This window comes from Alligator sinensis, unplaced genomic scaffold, assembly GCF_000455745.1.
Source record: "Alligator sinensis unplaced genomic scaffold, ASM45574v1 scaffold1302_1, whole genome shotgun sequence".
Classification (NCBI taxonomy): domain Eukaryota; kingdom Metazoa; phylum Chordata; order Crocodylia; family Alligatoridae; genus Alligator; species Alligator sinensis.
The window spans coordinates 589,692-609,808 of record NW_005842612.1 but is presented as its reverse complement, the minus strand read 5'-3'; the positions used below and the strand labels follow the sequence as shown (position 1 = coordinate 609,808).

The 20,117-nt window shown below is 57.6% G+C and overlaps 2 protein-coding genes across 2 annotated transcripts in view; both read right to left on the bottom strand.

The window, feature by feature from the left end:
* ZDHHC24 (zinc finger DHHC-type containing 24) overlaps nucleotides 1–1,040 on the bottom strand; it is a 5,158-nt gene extending 4,118 nt beyond the window's left edge. The window contains exon 1 of the mRNA XM_025214935.1: nucleotides 981–1,040. Coding sequence (XP_025070720.1) covers nucleotides 981–1,040 — 60 coding nt within the window. The remainder of the gene's footprint in view (nucleotides 1–980) is intronic.
* Nucleotides 461–20,117, bottom strand: part of SCYL1 (SCY1 like pseudokinase 1) — a 27,941-nt gene continuing 8,284 nt past the window's right edge. Inside the window, exons 2-18 of the mRNA XM_006033208.3 lie at nucleotides 18,829–18,969; nucleotides 18,383–18,505; nucleotides 17,721–17,941; nucleotides 16,404–16,494; nucleotides 15,948–16,103; nucleotides 15,497–15,655; nucleotides 14,851–14,958; nucleotides 7,178–7,291; nucleotides 6,871–7,026; nucleotides 6,255–6,443; nucleotides 3,637–3,712; nucleotides 3,357–3,536; nucleotides 3,121–3,242; nucleotides 2,898–2,999; nucleotides 2,256–2,543; nucleotides 1,756–1,837; nucleotides 461–1,663 (exon numbers count right to left, since the gene is read on the bottom strand). Coding sequence (XP_006033270.1) covers nucleotides 1,539–1,663; nucleotides 1,756–1,837; nucleotides 2,256–2,543; nucleotides 2,898–2,999; nucleotides 3,121–3,242; nucleotides 3,357–3,536; nucleotides 3,637–3,712; nucleotides 6,255–6,443; nucleotides 6,871–7,026; nucleotides 7,178–7,291; nucleotides 14,851–14,958; nucleotides 15,497–15,655; nucleotides 15,948–16,103; nucleotides 16,404–16,494; nucleotides 17,721–17,941; nucleotides 18,383–18,505; nucleotides 18,829–18,969 — 2,433 coding nt within the window. The 3' untranslated portion in view covers nucleotides 461–1,538. The remainder of the gene's footprint in view (nucleotides 1,664–1,755; nucleotides 1,838–2,255; nucleotides 2,544–2,897; nucleotides 3,000–3,120; nucleotides 3,243–3,356; nucleotides 3,537–3,636; nucleotides 3,713–6,254; nucleotides 6,444–6,870; nucleotides 7,027–7,177; nucleotides 7,292–14,850; nucleotides 14,959–15,496; nucleotides 15,656–15,947; nucleotides 16,104–16,403; nucleotides 16,495–17,720; nucleotides 17,942–18,382; nucleotides 18,506–18,828; nucleotides 18,970–20,117) is intronic.

Here is a 20,117-nt window from a genome sequence, read left to right as displayed (position 1 = left end):
GGGGTCGAGCAGCGGGCTGGAGCGCGGCCTGCCCGCAGGAGGCAGGGACACGAGAGCGGGGGGCAGGCAGCAAGAGGGCTGGTGGTGTGAGGTGTGAGGGGGAGCCCTAGGGCTGACTGTGATGGGGGTGGGAGGGTGTTGGAAGAGCCATGCCCCCCCGGGGGGGTACAGACATCAGCACTGCCACGGACTGAGTCAAGCTGTCAGTCTGTCTTGCCCCATGTCCTGTGCCCTCCCTGTGGCAATGCAGCTGGCTCTGGGGTGGGTCGTGGGTAGAAAACACCCCACCCGAGCAAGCAGCAAATTCAGCCCGGTGATTCTCAGCCCCTGACCCGCTGCCAGCCACCGCCTGGGACACCTGGGGGTCACCTGGGGGTCACGTGGGACCTGTTGCCTGTGGGTCTGGGTCTCCTGCCTGGACACCTGCAGTGTGGGTTTGGGCTCCAGGACGGCGAAGGGAAAGTGGACAGGGATTTATTATTGACTTGCAATACAAGAATGCCTCCACGTGCCACATGAGCACCTGTCCCATAGACCCCACGGGCCACAGGTCAGGGACTGAGCCCCTCTGCTCGAGGGCACAGCGCCCTCTGGCTCAGCCCCGGACCTCCAAGCCCACCAGAAGCCTGTTGTGTCCCCGGGGTAAACCTGCCCCAGGGTAAGCAGCACCCAGGGGCTGCCCCACCTTCCTAAGGCCAACACTTCTACACACCTGCCAGTCATCGCTTCCCTTTGCCCTGGGCACTTACCGCAGGCCCTCTAGCCCTGACCCTGGAGCTCTACTGCTCACGGGCTGTTGTCAGGGGGGGAGAGAAGGGGGTGGGTGTGAATGATTCTGTCTCAGTCCCAGGATCAAGGGACGCAGGTTCAACAGCCCCAAGGACCAGCCCAGAGGACAAATGTGCAGAGAGGGCTGAAGAGCAGGAGGTGGGAAAGGGGGAAGGGTGGGCAAGGGTGCCACAGGCAAGATAATTACTTACAGGAGGTTGGAGCTGAGGAGCACTGCCGTGAGAAGGGCCAGGAATGGGCCTCCAAGCCATAGGGTGCCCAGCCTAGACCGCAGCCTGGGGGTGCACCCACTCCACCCACCACATCTGGACCATCGAAGGCCAGACCATGGCATGCTGGGATATACAGGCAGGGGAGGGTAGTGAGAGCGTTGGTGGGAGCCCCACACCCCACTCTCCGTGCCCAGGACACATCCTCAGACACAGGCCGTTTATTCCCCTTACGTACAAGAAGAACTGTCAGGGCAGGTGCAGAAGGCAAAGCAGCCCCTCCCTGACCCCCGGCCTGGGCAGAATAAATACCCCACGCTCTGACCAGGTAGCCCCAGGCCGAAGACACCCCCCCCAAACCCCAACCAGGAAACATGTTGGGGAAGGGGCTGAGCGCGAGCGGGGAAACCTTCATTCACCCTGAGGCCTCCCGGCAGCTGTGCTCACGCAGGGCTCCCTGGCTGGACACACAGAGACTTTAGGAGCAGATGTAGAAGCTATGGAGGAAGACCCCAGGGAGCAAAGGGAGAGGGTCCCCCATCAGTCCAGTTTCCTGGCTCCCAGCTTCATGGGCCCCCGTGCCGCCTTCTTCTCAGCCCGCTTGGCCTCCAGCTCCTTCTTCCGCTCCTCGCGCTTCTTCCGGGCCAGCTCGGCCTTGCTGAGCCCTGGGAGGGGAGGAAGGGGAGAGGCAGATGGGTTGACAGGGGGAGGGTCGGGAGTACGGAGTCCTCGGAGGTCTGCAGTGGCAGCTACTCACCGTGATCGGCATCCAGAGACTCCCAGGCGTCCTCAGTGCCCCAGTCCCCACCAGCGTCCGAGCCCCACGTGTCGGTGCTTTTCTGCAAGGGCAACGCAGGGTTGAGTTCACTCCATTCCCCTCCCCAGGCAGCGCAAAGTGCAGAGTCCCCCCCTGCTCTCATGCCTGCTGCCCTCCCAGAGCTGGAGAGAACCCAGGCATCTGGGCTCCCAGCGCCCCTGCTCTTATCCTCCCCGCCCACACTCCCCCACCAGAGCTGGAGACAGCTCAGGCCTCTGGGCTCCTCACCCCAAGCCCGGGTACAGGGGGTGCCCAGAAAGGGTGGGAGAGAGAAGGGAGCTGATCTGGCGGGAAGCCTCCCAGGCCTGGCCCTGCCTAGCTGTGCACAGCCAGGGGGGTCCAAGTCCCTCTGTGGGTCTGAGCTACCCCACAGCACTGCACGGGGAGCCTCAACCCACAGCTCCCACCCCGTTAAACCCCCTCCACCACTACCTCATTACCTGGCCATCAGCCGTCGGCTTCTGGGTTGAGGCAATAGAGAAGAAGGGGTCAGGTGTCTCAGTGGCGGTTGTGCTACCCCAGTCATACTCGCTGGCCAGCCGGGTCCCCGCAGGTGGGGCAGAGGGTGTGGGAGCAGACTTTGGGGTGCCAAAATCCCCCTCCACATCCCAGCCGTCTTCCCCCAGGGAGCTGGGAGCCTGGGGGCCCTTCTCCCGGCTCCAGGCTGCATCTGCTTCCCAGCCAGAGCTGGTCCAATCGGTGTCTGGCCTCCTGGACGAGCTGATGGCCTGGAAGGCGTAAGGGAAATGGTGCAAGGTCAAGGCCCCCAGCCACATCTGACAGGTCCCTGTTGCGGCTGGACCAGGGTGGGAGAGGCTAGATGATTTCTCTTGGGGCTCTGCAGACTTGGGGGCTGGGGGAACCCCCCTTTACCCTGGCCTGACTCAAACGGGGGGAGGGGGTCTCCCAGTTGAACTCTCCAACACCCAGATGCACCAGTCAGGCCCTGCTCCCCCTACCCCGCCAGGGCAGGCACGTCTGCCTGCTCCACCCCTTGGCTACAAAACCGGCCCAGGTTTCCCCAGGATAAGCTGGCTGTCTGCCCAGGCAGGGACTGTCCCAGCAGGGAGCTGCTGCCTTACCCGCCTGGCTCCAGAAGTTTTGGGCACCGTGGCTGCCTCCACCCAGCCAGGGGTATTCCAGGCATCAGGGCTGCTCTGGCCTCTGCTTTGTTCCGTCTCCTGCTACGAGGAAGAATGAAGAATGGTGTTGGCATCCACTGCTGTCCCAGGCCTGGTGTCTTACTCCCAGGCGGTGAGTGCTCAGTGCCCCCCGCCTGCCACTGACAGGAGCCTGGCCCCTCACCTCCAGGCTGCCCCAGTCTTCATCATCCCATCTGTCCACTGAGCTCTCCTCTTCCTCTCTGGGCTCTTCCCAGTGGCTGGGCGAGGCAGGCGACATCGCTGGGGCAGGGACACTCTCAGCTTCTGTAGGACAATGGGAGAGAAGTCAGCCTAGGCAGGGACCAGAGGAAGTCCCTAGAGTTCCTCTATTTATTTCCATTGTGAAGGCACAGCTGGGAGCCCTGACCCTTGACTGACCAGGTTTGGGGGGCTCTGGAACGGCACCCCCTGCGGGTGCCTCTGCCTGTTCCACTGGGGTCCCGGCATTGGTCCGGATAAGCTTAGAGGTGAGGGAGGAGACGCCTGTGACAGCCCAGCCAGCCCAGCTCACGGCGGCCCCAATCCCAGGGCTGGTAGAAGCTGCGTGCACGTCCTTCTCTGCAGAGGAAACCAGCGGAGAAAGGCGATGAGCCTGCCCTGAGCTGCAGAGGCCGGAGACCTGCCCCCACACCCTCTGCCCAGTGCCTGGAACCCTCACCGAGCTCTGCGAGCTGAGACGGGTCCTCGGAAACGGCCTCCAGCTTGATCATGAAGCTGCGAATGGCCTTGAATGTCTGCGTGGGGGGCGGGAGGTAGCGGGTTACCATGCACTGCTCCGAGAAGGCCAAGCCCTGGCTATGGCCAGGAGCTGCACAGACCCCCCGGCCCCATCCAGGATCTAGGGCTCAGCCCCAGCCCCCCAACCATCATGCTGGACAAGAGAGCACTAAGCACACAGGTGGCTCTAGCTCTGCCAGTCCCCACTCCCCTCCCTGAGCTGGAGAGAACCCAGGCATCTGGGCTCCCAGCCCCCTTTCTAGACATCTCAGAAGGCCAACGGTTGGAAACCAGGCAATAAGATGGGAACAAGACACCAGACCCAGGACCGGAGCAACCTGATCAATAGGCTGCCCTGTCTGGTGAGAAGGTCTGAATGTCTGGTGAGACCTGGCCGTGAGCCGTCACAGACGAGACGGAGAAATCAGGCTGGAAGAGACCTCCCAAGGTCCCCTCTGGTTTGGTCAGCCCTGTCCAAACCGTCCCATGCAGATACAATGTCTAACTTGCTGGAGGAACTACAGTCAACCCCATCACAACCACGAGACATAACACCCGAACCTGCCACGCTGAAACCTAGAGGTATTTGGGGAGGACTAGGAGGTGGCTACCATAACCACAAGGTATACTAGGGGCCTGCAAGCACTTGACCCTGAGCTAGGGGCTGTATTTGATGCTGGTGCCACGTTCAGTGGATCACCCTGGCTAGCGCCAGGTGTGAACAGAGCATGTTGTCTAGTGTTTGTGAGCCACAAACCCCTGAACAGGCTTCATCAGCAAGACACCGTCTCTTGATTACAGCTTGATTACAAGTGGTCTCTTGATTACAGCTAACAAAGTCATTAGGAGGAGTACAGTATCACCAATGGCATCCAGCTAGAGAGCTCACTGACTCTCCATAAGACCTGCCATGTCCTGGATCAGAGCCTAGGTCCATCTGGCTCAGTCCACCAGCGGCAGTGTGGAGCCTGGGAGGGAGACTGACTGCAGCTGAGCAGAGTTTTCCCCCCGTTCCTCTCCCACGTGCAGCCTCCAGCACTGAGGGTCCAGGATGATCTGCTGCAGAGGCCGTGCCCCTCACTGCCATGCTTCATAGCTATGGATGCTCCTTTCCTCCAAGGACGTTTCCAGTCCCTTGGGGAATTGGGCTGAACTCCCAGTTTTCCCCGCCATGTCTGGGGGCAACGAGCCCCAGGACTTAATTCCAGGCTGAGTAGAAAATAACTTCCTTGTGCTGGTTTTAACCTGACAGCCTGCTCGTCCCACTGTGACCCTTGTTCTTGTCTGATGAGAGACAGTCAATAATAAACCCCAAATTACTTTCTCTTCCCCAGTGAATGTTTTATAAATGTTTATTTTTCCCTCCCAAGCCTCTCTCTTCTACAGTGACCAGGCCTGGCCTCCTCAGTCTCTCCTCCCAGGGAAGACCCCCTCGCTTGCCCCAGACCACCAGTCAGCATTGCTGCCCTTCTCTGGTTCTTCCACAGCCTTTTGGATGTACTGGGACCAGTGCTGGACAGTGTTCCAGATGTGGATGCACCGGGGATGTAGAAAGGGGCACCGTAATCCTTTCTGCTGTGCTCACAGTTCCCCTCTTCACTGTCCCCAACCTGGTGTTTGCTTTGGTGATGGCGACAGAGCCCTGAGCCGATGTCTATAACCAGCTGCCCATGGTGGCTCCCAGGTCTTTCTGGAGACAGAATACTACAGGCAGCTTTCATGCCATTTGTGCCCAGCTCCATCACTGGATGCTGAGACACACTGATGTTCATCTGCCAATTTAGCTGTCCATTGGCTCAAGTGCAAAATCAGGGTTTGGGTTTCCTCTAAGCCTTCCTCAGCCTGGCCCCTCAATGCTGGAGGCTGCACATGGGAGAGGAACAGGGGGGGAAAACCCTGCCCAGACCCAGTCACTCTCCCTCCCAGCCTCCACTCCTCCAGACACTGAGGGACATGGGAGACTGGGCAAGACAGACCCAGGACATGGTCATTCTTATTCTCAGGGGCACTGGGTGCTGGCTGCAGCCAGGCTGGGGGTGGTGACTGGGCTGTGCCAATGCTCCTGCTGGGATTCAACCCTTGAGGGTCCTGGATAGAAGCTCTTACCCCTGTTTGGGCTCAGACCAATGCTGCATTTGGGGTCAGGAAGGGATTTCCCCCCTAGCCAGTTTGGTATGGACTGCAGGGGGGGGTTGCCTTCCTCTGTAGCAGGAGCATGGCCTCCATTACATCTCAAGCATCTATTAACACCCTTTGCACCAACAGGCTGTGGCCCCTCCCCTGCTTTCCCTGTGGTGGGGGGCAGGGGTGATGCCTGGAGTTATGCTGGGGTGACCGTGTAGTTGTGCTAAGGCTGGACGACGGGTTTGCCTGAGACGCTTTGGACAGGGCTGACCCTGTCTCAGGCAGGGCTTGGCCTCAATGTGACCCCCCCCACAGGTCCCTTCTAACCCCACTGCTCTAGGATTCTTCTGCTCCAGATGTGACTGGTACCATCCACCCCTAGGGCAGCCCAACACCCAGAAGCATTCCTCGCTGGGCATGCCAGGACCCACTCACCTGGTCCCGGACGGTCTTCTCGGGGTCAACGGTCAGGGTGCAGAGAACAGGCAGGATTTTGAAGGCGCAGTCAGACAGCGAGTAGAAGTTGTGCGTGGCGGCAAAGCCCAGGACACCCGCAGCCCGGGAAGGGGCGAACGGGTCCTTGGTGGCTCGGCTGAAGGCAGAGATCAAGATTCTCTGCCTGGTCTGGAAAGGAGGATGGGGGAGGAGGATGAGGTGGGGTCAGGTGGCAGCCAGGAGCCCTCCTGTGCCAGGCGCTGTATGTATGTGAGGGACTATCATCTCCCGGAGTCTGGGCACATCATTCTGGGGCCCCTGTGCTCCCTGCAGCCAGTTCCCAGGGGCTGAAATCCAGCCCTAAAGCCTGCGCTTGACATGTCCATGGGGTCAACCCTGACCCACGTAGCTCCCCCGGCTTGCACTCAGCAGGGCCAGGCACTGATTGGTTCCTAGAAGTCCTTGGCTTCAGCCAAAAGCTGGAGCTTTCCAGTGTCCTGAGGGAAGAGGGATGTGGTCTTCCTTGTTTTACACACACACCCACACCCACACACGGAGGCAGGCAGGCAGGGCAGCCGGAGCTGTTCCTACCCCCTGGCACCCCCCTGGTACTCACGGAGGCGCTGAGGTAGGGCCCGATCTTGCCCAGGCACACGGTGGTGTTGCAGCGGATGGGGCCCTGTTCATCACGGGCCTGCAGCCGGGCAAAGTGCTTCATCAGTTCCACGTTCAGGTTGCTCTCACTCAGCTTCGGTGCCAGCAGCAGCATTGACTGCAGGGAGGATACACAGGAGGGGTCTGGTCAATGGGGCTGGGGACTGGGGGCAGGTCCAGCTAGGGAATGATGCTGGAAGCAGGACAGGGCACCTGGGCAGCAATGCCAAGCCCCCCTAGTTTCCCTTGTGGGGCTGGCCGGTACCTACCTTGACTGTCTGCTCGCGGATGGCGGGGTTGGTGTCCAGGAAGCCATGCATCACATGGGGGAAGATCTGGGTGTTGACCACAGGCTCCGTCAAGTACTGGATGAAGTTCTCCATCTGCAAGGCCATGCACGGGCACGGGTGAGCTGCTGGAATCCAGGGTGGCTGCCAGGGTCAGCCAAGGAGGGACCCCACGGAGCAGCTGGGCTGGCTGGGACCCCAGAGCTCGCATCTAGCCCAGCCCCCTGCTTGAGGCAGGATCAGCCCTGTCCAAACTAGCCTGGACATGTCCTAACCTGTTCCAAGCACCCACAGGCCACCCAGAGCCCCCAACCAGGTGACACCAGAGGACAAGGGCTGCAGTGCCCAGCTGCTGCCAAGGGAACTTCAATACATCCAAGACAGAGGCATTGCCCCCACTGCAGAGGAAGGCAACCCCCCCAGGGCTGACTGGGGGGGGAGGAATTCCCTCCTACCCTCCAAGGCAGACACTGGGGTGACCGTGAGCAGGGGGTAACACCCTCTAGCCAGAAGCCTCCAGGTTGAACCCCAGCAGAAGCACTGGCACACCCTAGGCACAGCCCCCAGCCTGGCTGCAGATGACACCCAGCCCCGCTGAAGAAGGGGGAAGAAAACCCTGACACACGTAGCAACAGGAAGGGGGCAAGTTCCTTCCCAGCCCCACGTGGCAGCAGCAAATCCCAGATGCCTGAGAAACGCCAAACCCCTCCACTCTGCTACACAAGAGCTGCCCTGGACTGGGTCAGAGCATAGTCCATCTGGCCCAGTCTCCCATGTCCTCCAGCAGCTGAGAATGGAGGCTGGAAGGGAGAGTGACTGGGTCTGAGCAGGGTTTTTCCCCCCCGTTCCTCTCCCATTTGCAATCTCCAGCATTTACAGTACAAGACTTCCTGATGCAGAGGCTGTGCCCCGCACTGCCATGCTCCATAGCCACCGATGCCCCTTTCACCAAGGGAGGGACACGTTCTTGGAGGAATCTGGCTGAACTCCCAGCTTACCCCACTCTGGGGGCACTGAGTCCCACTCTTCAATTACAGACTGGATGAAAAAACTTCCTTGTATTCATTTACACTGATGGCCTACTGCTAACAGATGGCAGAGAAAAACTGAAGTTTTTTGGGGCTCTAAAACCAATTGTCGAACAGGAGGAAAAACTCCTGGGTGTTGTAGCTGGACGGCTGCATGAGACACACAACAACCATGAGTCAGGTCACGGTGACCACTGTGTCAGCAAAACGGAGCACCACGTATAAAAAGATTCTGGTTACAGCTATGGGTATGTAGACTAAGCACCAGGGATCCAGGTTTTCTGTTTCCCTTGGAAAAACGGAGAAAGCTGTAGATTTTACCTTTTACTGGAGGACAAATGTGGATTTCTCATTTTACTGGAGAAACCTGCAGATTTTGCAGTTTTGCACGAGCTCTCTGCAGGCTGGCAGAAGCGCAAGAAGGTGGTCAGGCAGGGGGACCATATGTATGTATATGCCTGGGCATGGGCGACTGGGGCCTCCCGAGTCTGGGGGGGGACCAGACTGCCAACAGGGGGGAAGTGGGAGGGGGTCCCCCAGAGGCAAAACCAGAAGTGTACTTCCAGTGGCACTTCCGGTTTCGCAGCTGGTGCTTCCAGGGGGTGCATGGCCAATCTCAGAGGGTGCAAACGCACCCACATGCATCCCCTACTCATCGCCAATGTGCCAGGGTGGGCAAAATATGGCCCACCAAGCATTTCATCCAGCCCACAGCACCCCACAACGAACTGCATCCTGTCCAGCCCTTCCGCTCATGAGGGTGGGAGTGAGGCATCCACATGTACATGCAGCCCCAAACACATCCTACTGTACCTTGCTCCCACCCCTGTGGGCAGAAGGGCGCAGCCTGGGCAGCATGCAGCTTCCGTGCGGGGCTTCTGCTGCCGCAGCCCCTGAGGACCTGCTCCACTTCCCTGCTCCAGGCAGCAGGTCGGGAAGCGGCGGGGGCTGAGCTGCAGCTGTGCAGGACCATGGAGCATGGGGCTGGTGGCAGCGTGGAGCCTGCACCCAGGGGGGCAGCGGTAGCATGGAGCTTGGGTGGGCAGCTTATATATAAAAGAAAGAGCTAAGGTTTTCACATTCCCGAGTTGAAATACTGCACCACTCAGATTTAAACATTAATTGTGGGCAACAGAGTGACCAGGGTTTTTCACCCTGGTCCTCTCTCACTTGCAGCCTCCAGCACTGAAGGACTGGAACATTAAACTTGGGCCAACAGATTTGGCATTCCCAAGTCACCTGGACTTAAAGAGCTCGGATTGAGACATTTATTCCTCCCCAAGGCAGACACAGCAGGAAAAGACGTAACCCTCAAATTCAAGAACTTTGTGCTATAGAAATGCATCCCTTCGGTGTGGGTGCCTGGACGCCTACTCGCAACTGTGTGTACAGCAGACAAACTGAGTGGTGTCAGGGAAAAAGCCAAAGCCAAAAAGCCCAGGAAGGTGAAGTAGACAGCAGCACTGCAAGGGTTGTTTCTGGTGTACAGGGAGCTTACAAGCCCGTTGGAGGATGCTTTAAATGCAAATCAGAAGCTGGAGGATGAGAAGAAGGAGCTGCAGGGAAAAGCAGAGACCTTGCAGGCTCAGGTCAATGAGGTACAAGGCGCTGCATTGAAGAGCGCTGTGGAAATCGCCAGGTTAGAAAACGAGCTTAGTCACAAGCGAATGAGCAGGGATCAGCTCCGTGAGGAGGTCAGTGGCTGGAGACAGAAGGCGCAGGACACCCAGGGAGCTCTCCAGGCTGTACTGAGTCCCGGGAGACCTCCAGCCTGGATCAGCCACGTGCTGCCAGAAGATGTGGGAGCTGGAGTTAAAACTAGGCATTTCTAAGGGCATTGCAATAGGGATTGGGGCAATGATGGTGGTAGGGAAAAAATTGGCATGTCTAAATAAAGAAACCACCATCCAATGGTTGGCACAGGCTCAAAGGCTGCCCGAGGGACAGAGTGGGTACCCCACAGGGGACCTAGCTCACATGATTAGAGTGCATGGTGCCAGATGACTTTATAGCGCTGCCTGAGGATGTGTAGTTAGGTTGGTGTATGGACCCTAGAGATGTGAGGAAGGCAGTGAGTGCTTCAGGTCTTCTTTCCCGAGGTGCACCCCGTGGTTCTGTTTCACAAAGAAAAGCAGAATCCAGGACAGCATCCAGACACTGACACTGCCTGGAAAAAAATGCTATACCAATTAACAGAACTGCCTTTAGGAAACCCTCCAGACTGAGACAGACCTGAGTTTAAGGACCTCCTTGTGACAAGACTAGCTCCATTCCTCAGAGTTTTTGCAGGATGACCACATGCCAGGCTATGAGGGAACTGGGAAGAATCCTAAGTGAAGGTTTGAGTTTCAAAGCCAGGCATTCCCCAGCTGGAGGGAGGAGAAGGCAAAATGGCAGCTGGCATTGATGCGGGGCCCCAGCAAAGGCCAAAAGGACAGACCTCGCTCTCGTGGGAAGAAGAAAGTCCAACTCATGGAGAGCCGAGCTTTGGCAGAGACTAATCAAGTACGAGGAGGAGGAGGATATTGATGTTCGGAGTTACTGCGGAGACTAGCTCTTCATGAAAGTCAGGCAAAAATCCCAGCACTCCCACCTACAAGAAAAGCAGGAAGCCTGGGCCAGTAAAAGTGCTATGTGCCACAGTCGCCTCTCTTTTTGGCACCCTTGGTTCATGATGAATGGGAGCGACCGACCATCAGCGTCTGATTTCCCAGCAAGGACCAGGCAACAAATGCTGGTAGACACAGGTGCCATGTGCTCTATTTTCTGTCTCCCACCCACTAAATACAATATCTTACCGACAGAACAAACTTCCTGGACCTTAAATGTCAGAGGCTGCAAGTGAGAGAGAAACAGAGGGAAAAACCCTGCTTCGACCCAGTTCACTCTCCCTTTCAGCCTCCACCCACTGCCACACACAGGAGACTGGACAAGTCGGACCTGGGGTCTGACCCAGTCAAGGGCAATTCTTGTGTACTATCTGGAAAAGCTAATGAAGGCACGTATCCAAGCCAAGGTTAGCAAAATGGACCTCAGCACCAGGAAATAAAAAAGCCAGTGCAAAGAGCCAAGCCAGCTTATCTCCAGCCCCATACAGCCTACTCATAGAGGGAGACAAACATGAATACCTACTGCCTGAAACAAAGCCAGAGAAGCATCCTCCATTTAGAAGGAACTTGACCCTCACCGAAGCAGAGGAAGGACCCTAGGTTGTTCCATTTGTAGATGAATCCAGCTGTTATAAAAATGGGTTTCCCCATACAGGATATGCCACAGTTAATATTAACACCTCTTATGTCGCGTTTAGATTACAGGCTGCGTATGGGATGGTTTGGACAGGGCTGATCCTGCCTCAGGCAGGGGGTTGGACTAGATACGACCTCTGGAGGTCCCTTCTAGCCCTGCTTCCCTATGACTACGACACAGAGGAAGCGGGAAAAGGGAAGTGTACCCTGCATTCAATGCAGACAGCTTCAAAGAAGAAAGCTTTAAAGCATTCAGAAATACCCCAATAGATGAACAGATGGCAATATTTTCTGACTCAGACTGGGTAATGAGAGCTGCTTTGGACCAGCCCCCAGCAGAACAAGAAAAAGGTACGAAGTCGGCTGATGAAAAAACGGTGGACACTGGAAAAGATGTTGGAAAGGATGGAAGACTTGGCAAGAGCCATGAGAACTGGCCTTAGCCACGACACAGGACGGAGAAGCCCCAGGGTGAGCAGTACCCGGAGGGGTACAGGTGCAGATGATAGCTTTGTTGCACAAACACAGACATTTAGGTGCAGACAAAGCCCCGGCCAGGCTGCAGGCAACTTGATGGGGGAGGAGGTGAAAGACTATACAGACCACTGTCTACCATATGCAGCAAAGAACCCCGATACCAAAGCAGCTCACAGACTCCTGGGATATAGAGAATTAGTGGTCCATGAAGGAAGCTACAGACTACATAGAACCCATGTCTCAGACAGCAAAGGGAAATAAGTACCATCTGGTAGTAGTGCATCGCTTCCCAAAACAAATCAAAGCCCTACCAACTTGTAACAGCACAACTGCCATCACCGCACAGATATTAGTGGCCAGGTGTACGGGGGGTGTCTCCTGGAAACCAATGCAGACCGAGGCCCTCACTTCATCAGAGAAATCACATGGCCAGTCTGTCAGGCTTCTGGGATAAAACGGATCATGCAGTGCAGGGCAAGTGGAAAGGAGAAACAGGACAATAAAAACTGCCTTGTGAATGGTGATCCATCAACCGGGGAAAGACTGGGTCTAAAAATGACCCTTCGTGTTAGTGGTGCTGAGAGGAAGCATAGCCGTGCATGGAATTACCCTGCATAAAGCCACGACAGCAGAAAAGATGCGGCTCCCAGAGCAATGGTGGCTAGGAGAGGAGCCCCTAGATAGCCTCCAAACTTGTGTCCTTCCAAAACTGGCTCCAATCAGTGGACACTATGCAGAGGCAAGTGGCTATAGCGCTGAAGGCTAACATCCAGAAAACAGCCCAGCAGTTAGGCCCCAGGACTGAGAAACTGGAGACCAGGTGATGTATTGTGGGGTGGGGTGGGGAGGCTAAAGAAAAAAGGTCGCACCCTCAGTCCCCTGTGGATGGGGCCTCTCAGAACTGAAAACAAAGGTATATCAGGTGGAAACACGTCAGGATCTGACACAGAACCCAAGCTGGTTTCACTCTTCCCAGCTACAAGTCTGGAAAGGAAAGGAATGAGGGGTGAAAGCCGCATTGCCAACTACATTTCAGGTGCTGTGCGACAGACCTGGAAGACCGGCCCAAGCAGCATTTCAGCGGATACTTGTGACGAAAGCTGCGGTTCCGATGGTTTGTAGGATGTGGATACAGCAGAAAGAATCACAGAAAATGAGGGTTGAAGGGACCTCAGGCCACATCTAGTCCAACCCCCTGCTCAAAGCAGGACCAGCCCCAACTACATCATCCCAGCCAAGGCTTTGCCTACCCGGGTGGAGAGTCCCCAACTGCTCTGGGTAACCTGTTCCAGTGCTTCACTACCCTCCTCATCAGAAGGTTTTTCATAATATCCAACCTCAACTTCCCTTGCTGCAGCTTGAGCCCATTGCTCCTTGTTCTGTCACCTGCCCCCACCGAGAACAGTCCAGCTCCATCCTCTTTGTGCTTGAAGAACAGAGTGGTCAAACCAAAGAAAGTACCGCACAAACCTAGTGGGACAAACCAATGCACTGGGACTTCAACCAAGGACGCATTTACATTACTGCGCACCCCTGATCATTGTATTATTGAGTCCCATCATTATCTCTGCTGTACTGTAGCTACCTTGGTCTGTGAAACAATGGAAATGACACAAGAAAGAACAACATGTTTTGTTGTTGTGGAGAAATTAGAGAAATAGTAACACAGCTTTACAAAGATCCGTTTTCCTTTTCCTCATCTTTTCTTTGTCTGTTACCCTGCTCAGCTGCATCAGATGCGATACACCATATTAAAATCCCAGTCAGTGCTACGGCAGAAGCTGGGGCAAGGTTGGGTGAGGACAGTGAGAACTCTATCAAGAATTCCCACTTGCTCCACGAGTGGCTACAACCCACCAGGTGTCGAGTCAGATAGGTCTCAACCCTCTACCACACCCAAGCCTAGAAATGAAGGTGATGGCTTCTCTAGGAGGGCCAGCAAAGAGGGGGTGGCTGACAGATGGCATGGCAAAAACTGAAAGTTTTTGGCTCTGTAGCCTGTTCTACAACAGAAGGGGAAAATGCTAGGTATCCCCTGTAGGTGACCCGAATATGACCCAAGTATACCCTGTAGGTGACCTAAGTATCCTGAGTATCCCCTATACGTAACCCGAGTATCCTTTGCATGACCTGAGTATCACCTATAGATGACTGGAGTATCGCCTGAGTATCTCTTATAGGTGACCTGAATATCCCCTGTATGACCCGAGTAGCCCCTGTATGACCTGAGTATTGCCCGAGTATCCCCTAATAGGTGACCTGAATATTCCCTGTATGACCTGAGTATCACCCAATGACCTGAGTATCCCCTGTAGATAACCTGAGTAAACAAGGGACTACAAGAGCATGGAACTGCCTGAGAAAGCACACCGTAAGCAGTCGCATATATAACATCAAGGGTGACAAGAACCAGGAAAAACAGGAAAAACCTCTAGAATGGCAGAAAAACATCTGGAGAGGGGCACAAGCAGAAGACCAAGGCAACCGAGAGAAAGGAGGGGTGTGGACCACCCATAAAAGAGCAAGCAAACAGGAGAACTGTGGACCTCCACCCCCTTGCCTGCCAAAGATGGCAGACCCGAGACTCCTGGATGCCCAGCCAGCTGCAGGGAGATGCTCTGCCCTTGGGATGGCGCAAGACTTAGGACCAGTTTCTACTTTTTCCTTGTTTTAAGCTGAATTGTAACTACCTGGGCTCAGTGTTTCTGTTCTCTGGCCTGGTCCAAGCCCACTTCCCTGACTTCAGGGTTGCCCAGATTTAAAGGTTAAATCTAGGTAATGTCACTGCTCTCTGCCCCTGACTCCACGCTCCTCCCAGAGCTGGAGAGAACCCAGGTGTCTGGGCTCCCAGCTCCAACCTGCCCAGGTTTATGCACTGGCACTCCTGGCATCCCCCACCACCGACCTGTTGCAGAAGCCGGATCCTCATGGCACGGTCAGGGGATGAGAACATCTTGACGATGATGGGGATGATCTTCTGCTGGTACTCCTCAGCTCCCAGGAGTTTCCCCACCTGTGGCCCAGGGGACAGGACAGTGCTGGGGCAGGGGCATAGAGTAGGGAGACCCAGTGGCCTGCCCCAAGCCAGGACTCCTTGGTTCCATGCCCGGCTCAGGGAGAGAGCAGGGTAAGCTGGGAGCCCAAGCACCTGGGTTCCCTCCTGCCTCTAGGAGGAGAGTGGGGGCTGGGGGGTGAAAGCAGGAAGGGCTGGGAGGCTGGACACCTGGGTTCTCTCCAGTTCTGGGAGGGGAGTGGAAGCTGGGAATTGACAGCAAGGAGAACTGGGAGCCTGGATACCTGGGTTCCCTCCTTGAAGCCTGCAGCCTTCCCTCCGCACTGCTCCCCCTGCTCTTGGGCATCGCAGGGGCACCCGCATCCCAGAGCCTGCAGCATTCACCCAGCTGGCCTGGGGGAGGCAAGACCCCCAGCCCCTTTCCTCCTCAAGACCACGTGCTGGCAGGCATATAGGTATTAGTGTCCAGGTTCCTCTACAGCCTTGGTTTCTCTGGCACAGAGGATGTCAGGGCCCTGCACCCTGGGCAGGGGCTCACCTTGAAGAGTGGGGTGAGCACAACAGCACCAGCACTCCCAAACTCCACAGCTGTCAGCAGCTGGGGCAGAATCTTGTGACGGCAGAAATCTGCCGGGAAGGTGTCAAGGTGGTCGCTCAAATCCTGAAAGAACATCTGACGCTCCGTGGGCTCTTTGATCTGTTGATGGGGAGGACGAACAGGGTCAGGGCGCTGTATAGACCCCTCAGGCTGAGACCGGGGGGGCACCAGGTGCTGTACAGAACCACCAGGCTGAGCTGGGCCACACCAGGCATTGAACAGACTCCCAGGCTAAGCCTGGGGCCATGCCAGGTACTGTACAGACCCCCTGGGTCAGATTAGAGACAGCCCTGTATTGAGGGGAAAGCCCCCAGCCCAGGTCCAGATTGGGGCCCCCAACCCACGACACCGTTCTGAAAAGCTTGCAGCAGCTCTGCCCCCCAGCACTTACCTGGATCTCCTCCAGAAAAAGGTTGGTCTCCACAAAGCTGTTGCTCATGAAGCCACCAGGGCTGCGGCAGTTCTGTAGAAACCGGGCAGGGTTGGGCCGCACCTTAGGGTTGGCGCCCACCAGCTCACAGTAATGCGGCACCAAGGACTTCGGGATCTGGAAGGAGGAGAGCAGAGGGTGGCACTCAAGAGTGGGCGGAAGGGGCCCCTCGTGGAGACTTCACTACAGGGAAGTGCTGGCACCCCCAGCTTCAACACTGCCCCCACTCCCCCTTCCCGCTGCTCCCCAAGCTGGAGAGAACCCAGGCGTCCAGGCTCCCTGCCCACCCTACTCTAACCCCCCAGCCCCATTCCCCTCCCAGAGCTGGAAACAACCCAGGTGTTTGGGCTCCCAGTCCCCCTGCTCTCATCCCCCATGCTCCAGGCTGGAGGCCCCGGGTCCACGGCACCTCATTACCTTGCCCAGTGAGCGCAGGCAGCTTGGGCGAGAGAGGGGCCCATTGAACACCTCCCAGATGAGGCAGCCGAGACGCCACATGTCAGCTGACCTGCAGGAGGCAAAGGCCCACATCAGCACCCTCCCATATAGCTCACACACCAGGCCCTGTACAGACTCCCCCAGACTGGGATCAGGAGACGCCAGGCCAGCACTGGGAGCTGCTAAAAGTTGTATAGAACTGCCAGGCTGGGATTGAGGGCACCAGGTGCTGGACAGACCCCCCCAGGCCGGGATAAGGGGGCACTAGGTGCTGTCCAGACCCTCCAGGCCAGGATATGTGCAACATATTTAACAGCAATCTGGATGTGGGTATAGAATGCACACTATCCACATTTGCTGACAACACCAAGTTGTGGGGCGAGGTGGGCACACTGGAGGGGAGGGACAGAATACAGCCAGATCTGGACAGGTTACAGAGGTGGGCGGATGAGAATAGGATGGAGTTCAATGCAGACAAGTGCAAGGTGATCTAGGGAGAAGGAACCAGCAGCACACCTATAGCCTGGGAAACACCCTTCTTGTCAACACAGTAGCAGAAAGGGATCTTAGAGTCATTGTTGACTCCAGGATGAACATGGGCCGCCAATTCAAGGAAGCAGTCAGGAAGGCTAACCGCACCTTGTCGTGCATCCACAGATGCATCACGAGCAGGTCCAAGGAGGTGATCCTTCCCCTCTCTGTGACACTGGTCAGGCCACAGTTGGAGTACTGTGTCCAGTTCTGGGCGCCGCACTTCAAGAGGGATGTGGCCAGCATTGAGAGGGTCCAGAGGAGGGCCACTCGCATGGTTAAGGGTCAGCAGAGCAGGCTCTACGAGGAGAGGCTACGGGAACTGAACCTGTTCAGCCTCCACAAGAGAAGGCTGAGAGGGGACCTGGTGGCCATCTACAAACTCACCAGGGGGAACCAGCGAGAACTGGGGGGAGGCTCTGTTCCCCCGGGCACCACCCCGGGTTACTAGGAATAACGGCCACAAATTGTCAGAGGGAAGGTTCAGGCTGGACATCAGGAGACATTACTTTACAGTTAGGGCTGCCAGGCTCTCAAATGGGCTCCCAAGTGAGGTGGTGCTCTCTCCTACCTTAGGGGTCTTCAAGAGGAGGCTGGACAGATATTTGGCTGGGGTGATTTGACCGCGGCACCCATTCCTGCCCAGGGCAGGGGGTCGGATCGATTGATCTGTTTAGGTCCCTTCCGACCCTAAGCATTATGAAACTATGAAACTATGATTGGGGCCCTGATGTGCGAACGCTGCCCAGCCCCAGCCCCACTCACCACTTCTCCCCAGTGCCCTTAGTGCTGTCGGCACTCTCGGGGGGGTCATAGCGCTCCAGGTCGGGGCTGGTCCGGTGGGGAGGGGGCCCCTCGCCCTGGGCTGAGTGCATGTAGTCCAGGCCCCCCAGCTTCCACTCGCCCGCACGGTCCACGAAGACGGCCCCCATGCACACATTGCCATGGATCAGGCTGCAGTCATTCACCAGGAAGCTCAGCGCCTTCTGCCAGGAGGGAGACGGTGGTGGGTCAGCCAGGAGCTCCCACAGTTCCCAGGGGAGATGGAGAGGGTGGGAGGAAGCCCCAGATGCCTGGGTTCTCTCTCTCCGCTCCAGGAGGGGAGTGGGGCCAGCACAGGGTGAGAGGGAATGATGGGGAAACCAATGGGTCCTTTTTCCAGCCCTGGGAATGGAAGGGGCTGGAACCAGGACTCCTGGTCTCTCCCCACTCAGGGAGGGGAGTGTGGGGTCCAGCAAAGGGGTGGGGGGGAAGGCTGGATGCCTGGGGTTCTGTCCTTAATTCTCAGAAAGGAGTGGGGTTTAGTGGGTGAGAGCAGAGAGGCTGGGAGACCGGACACCTGGGACCTCTCCAGCTCTGGGAGAGGAGCGGGAACTGGGGGGCGAGAGCAGGGAGGGCTGGGACCCCAGACGCCTGGGTTCTCTTACCACAATCTGATGCAGCCCCCAGGAGATCTCCAGCTCACTGATGCCTCCGGCCTCTGCTCTGGCTTGAAGGTATATGTTCAGGGGCGTCACAGGCTCCGTCACCACGTGCAGGCATTTCTCTGTCTGCCCACAGGGCCCCACAGGACGTGAGACAGAGGCAGGCGGCTCCACAGACGCACCCCGCACCGGGCTCTGTACACCCCACCCAGCCTGCAGGGATGGAGACTAGGGCTTCCCATGTGCTAGGGGCCACAGAGACCACCCCCCATGCCGAGACTGGGGTCGCTGGAATACCCCACCCTGAGATCAGGGCCCCTACACAGCACCAGAAGGGGCACAGACCCCTGCAGACGGTTCCAAACCCCCACCACGGCGGAGAGCCCAAACATGCTATGATCCGAGCTCACGGACCCCAGGGGAGTCCAGCCCCGGCCCTGACCCGATACCTCCAAGCCGTCGATGTAGGACAGGATGTTGGGATGCCGGAGGGTCTTGAGCCGCTTGAACGCTGACTTGGCCGCTTGTGTCTGCTCATCCGCGTTGGGTTTTACCTCGTAGACAAACACCGACACTGGGTCCCCTGTGGCCTGCAGAAGACACAAGCCCAGCGTGGCGTGTCTTGCTCAGCTCCTCCAAGATTTGGGGGGAGTGATGTAAAATGGGGAAACCAAGGCATAGAGCAGAGCTGTGGCCTAGCCAGGGAGTAGGGGGCTGATCCCTGGGCTCTCCAGGCCCGGCTAGGACCATCTTACCTCCCCCGGCAGCCGGGAGGAGGGGGGCAGTCACTGTGTAATGGGGGCTGCAGTTGCAGCTGCGAGCACTTCTGGGGAGGAACAGCAAGGTGCCACTTTGCAGTCCATTCCCCACCCCAAGGCAGGCTCTTAGTGGTCCCAAGAGGCCCCCCACCTAATTGATGGGGTCCAGAAAGCCATCCCTAGGGGGGTAGGGGTGTGTACAAGCTGCCCTGCGGCGTGGTCCAGCAAGGCCCCTGTTCTACCCCCGGGCAGAGGAGAGGTCCTGGACTCCACCTCACCTTCCTGGGGAGCGGGGTCTGGAAGCCTCTGGGGGCCACTGCACCGCACGGGCGGAGCTGGGTGACTCCCCTGCCACGTGCACAGGATCCCCTCGCCAGCCCTGAATTACCCCCAACCCCAAATCCACACGCCCCCATTGCCCCAGAGAGCCTGGCAGTCGCGCGGGTGGGGCGGGGGGCAGCGTCTATGGTGGGGGGGTAGAAGCCCCTGTTAACTGCAACAAACAGGGAGGGGCTTCGGCTTCAGAGCAGGGGCAGGGACCTCCTGGGCTCTCAGCCATGGGCCTGCAGACCCCCACGCTGGGGGGTGCCCCCTGCCCTGGAGGGGTTGCAATGTGTGGGGGGGTTGTAACGAGGCCTTGCAAACCTGACCCCCCTTTGGGGTGTGCAATAAAGGGGAGAATGATTTGCAAAGCCCCCCCACCCCACATTCCCATGAGCCCTTGCCCACCTGCCCCACCTGGGCACGCAAGAGAGGGGGATGTTTCAACCCCCCCCCGGGTTCCCGTAGGCCCTTGCCTATCTGCTCCCCCTGGGGAGGGGGGCGTTTGCAAAGCCCGCCCTCCCAGGTCCCATGGGCCCTTGCCAACCTGCCCCCCAGGGTGTGCAATAAAGGGGGGGTGTTTGCAAAGCCCCCCTAATGCCAGGGGCCCTTGCCAACCTGCCCCCGCCTCCAGGACATGCAATGGGCGGGCGGGGGGG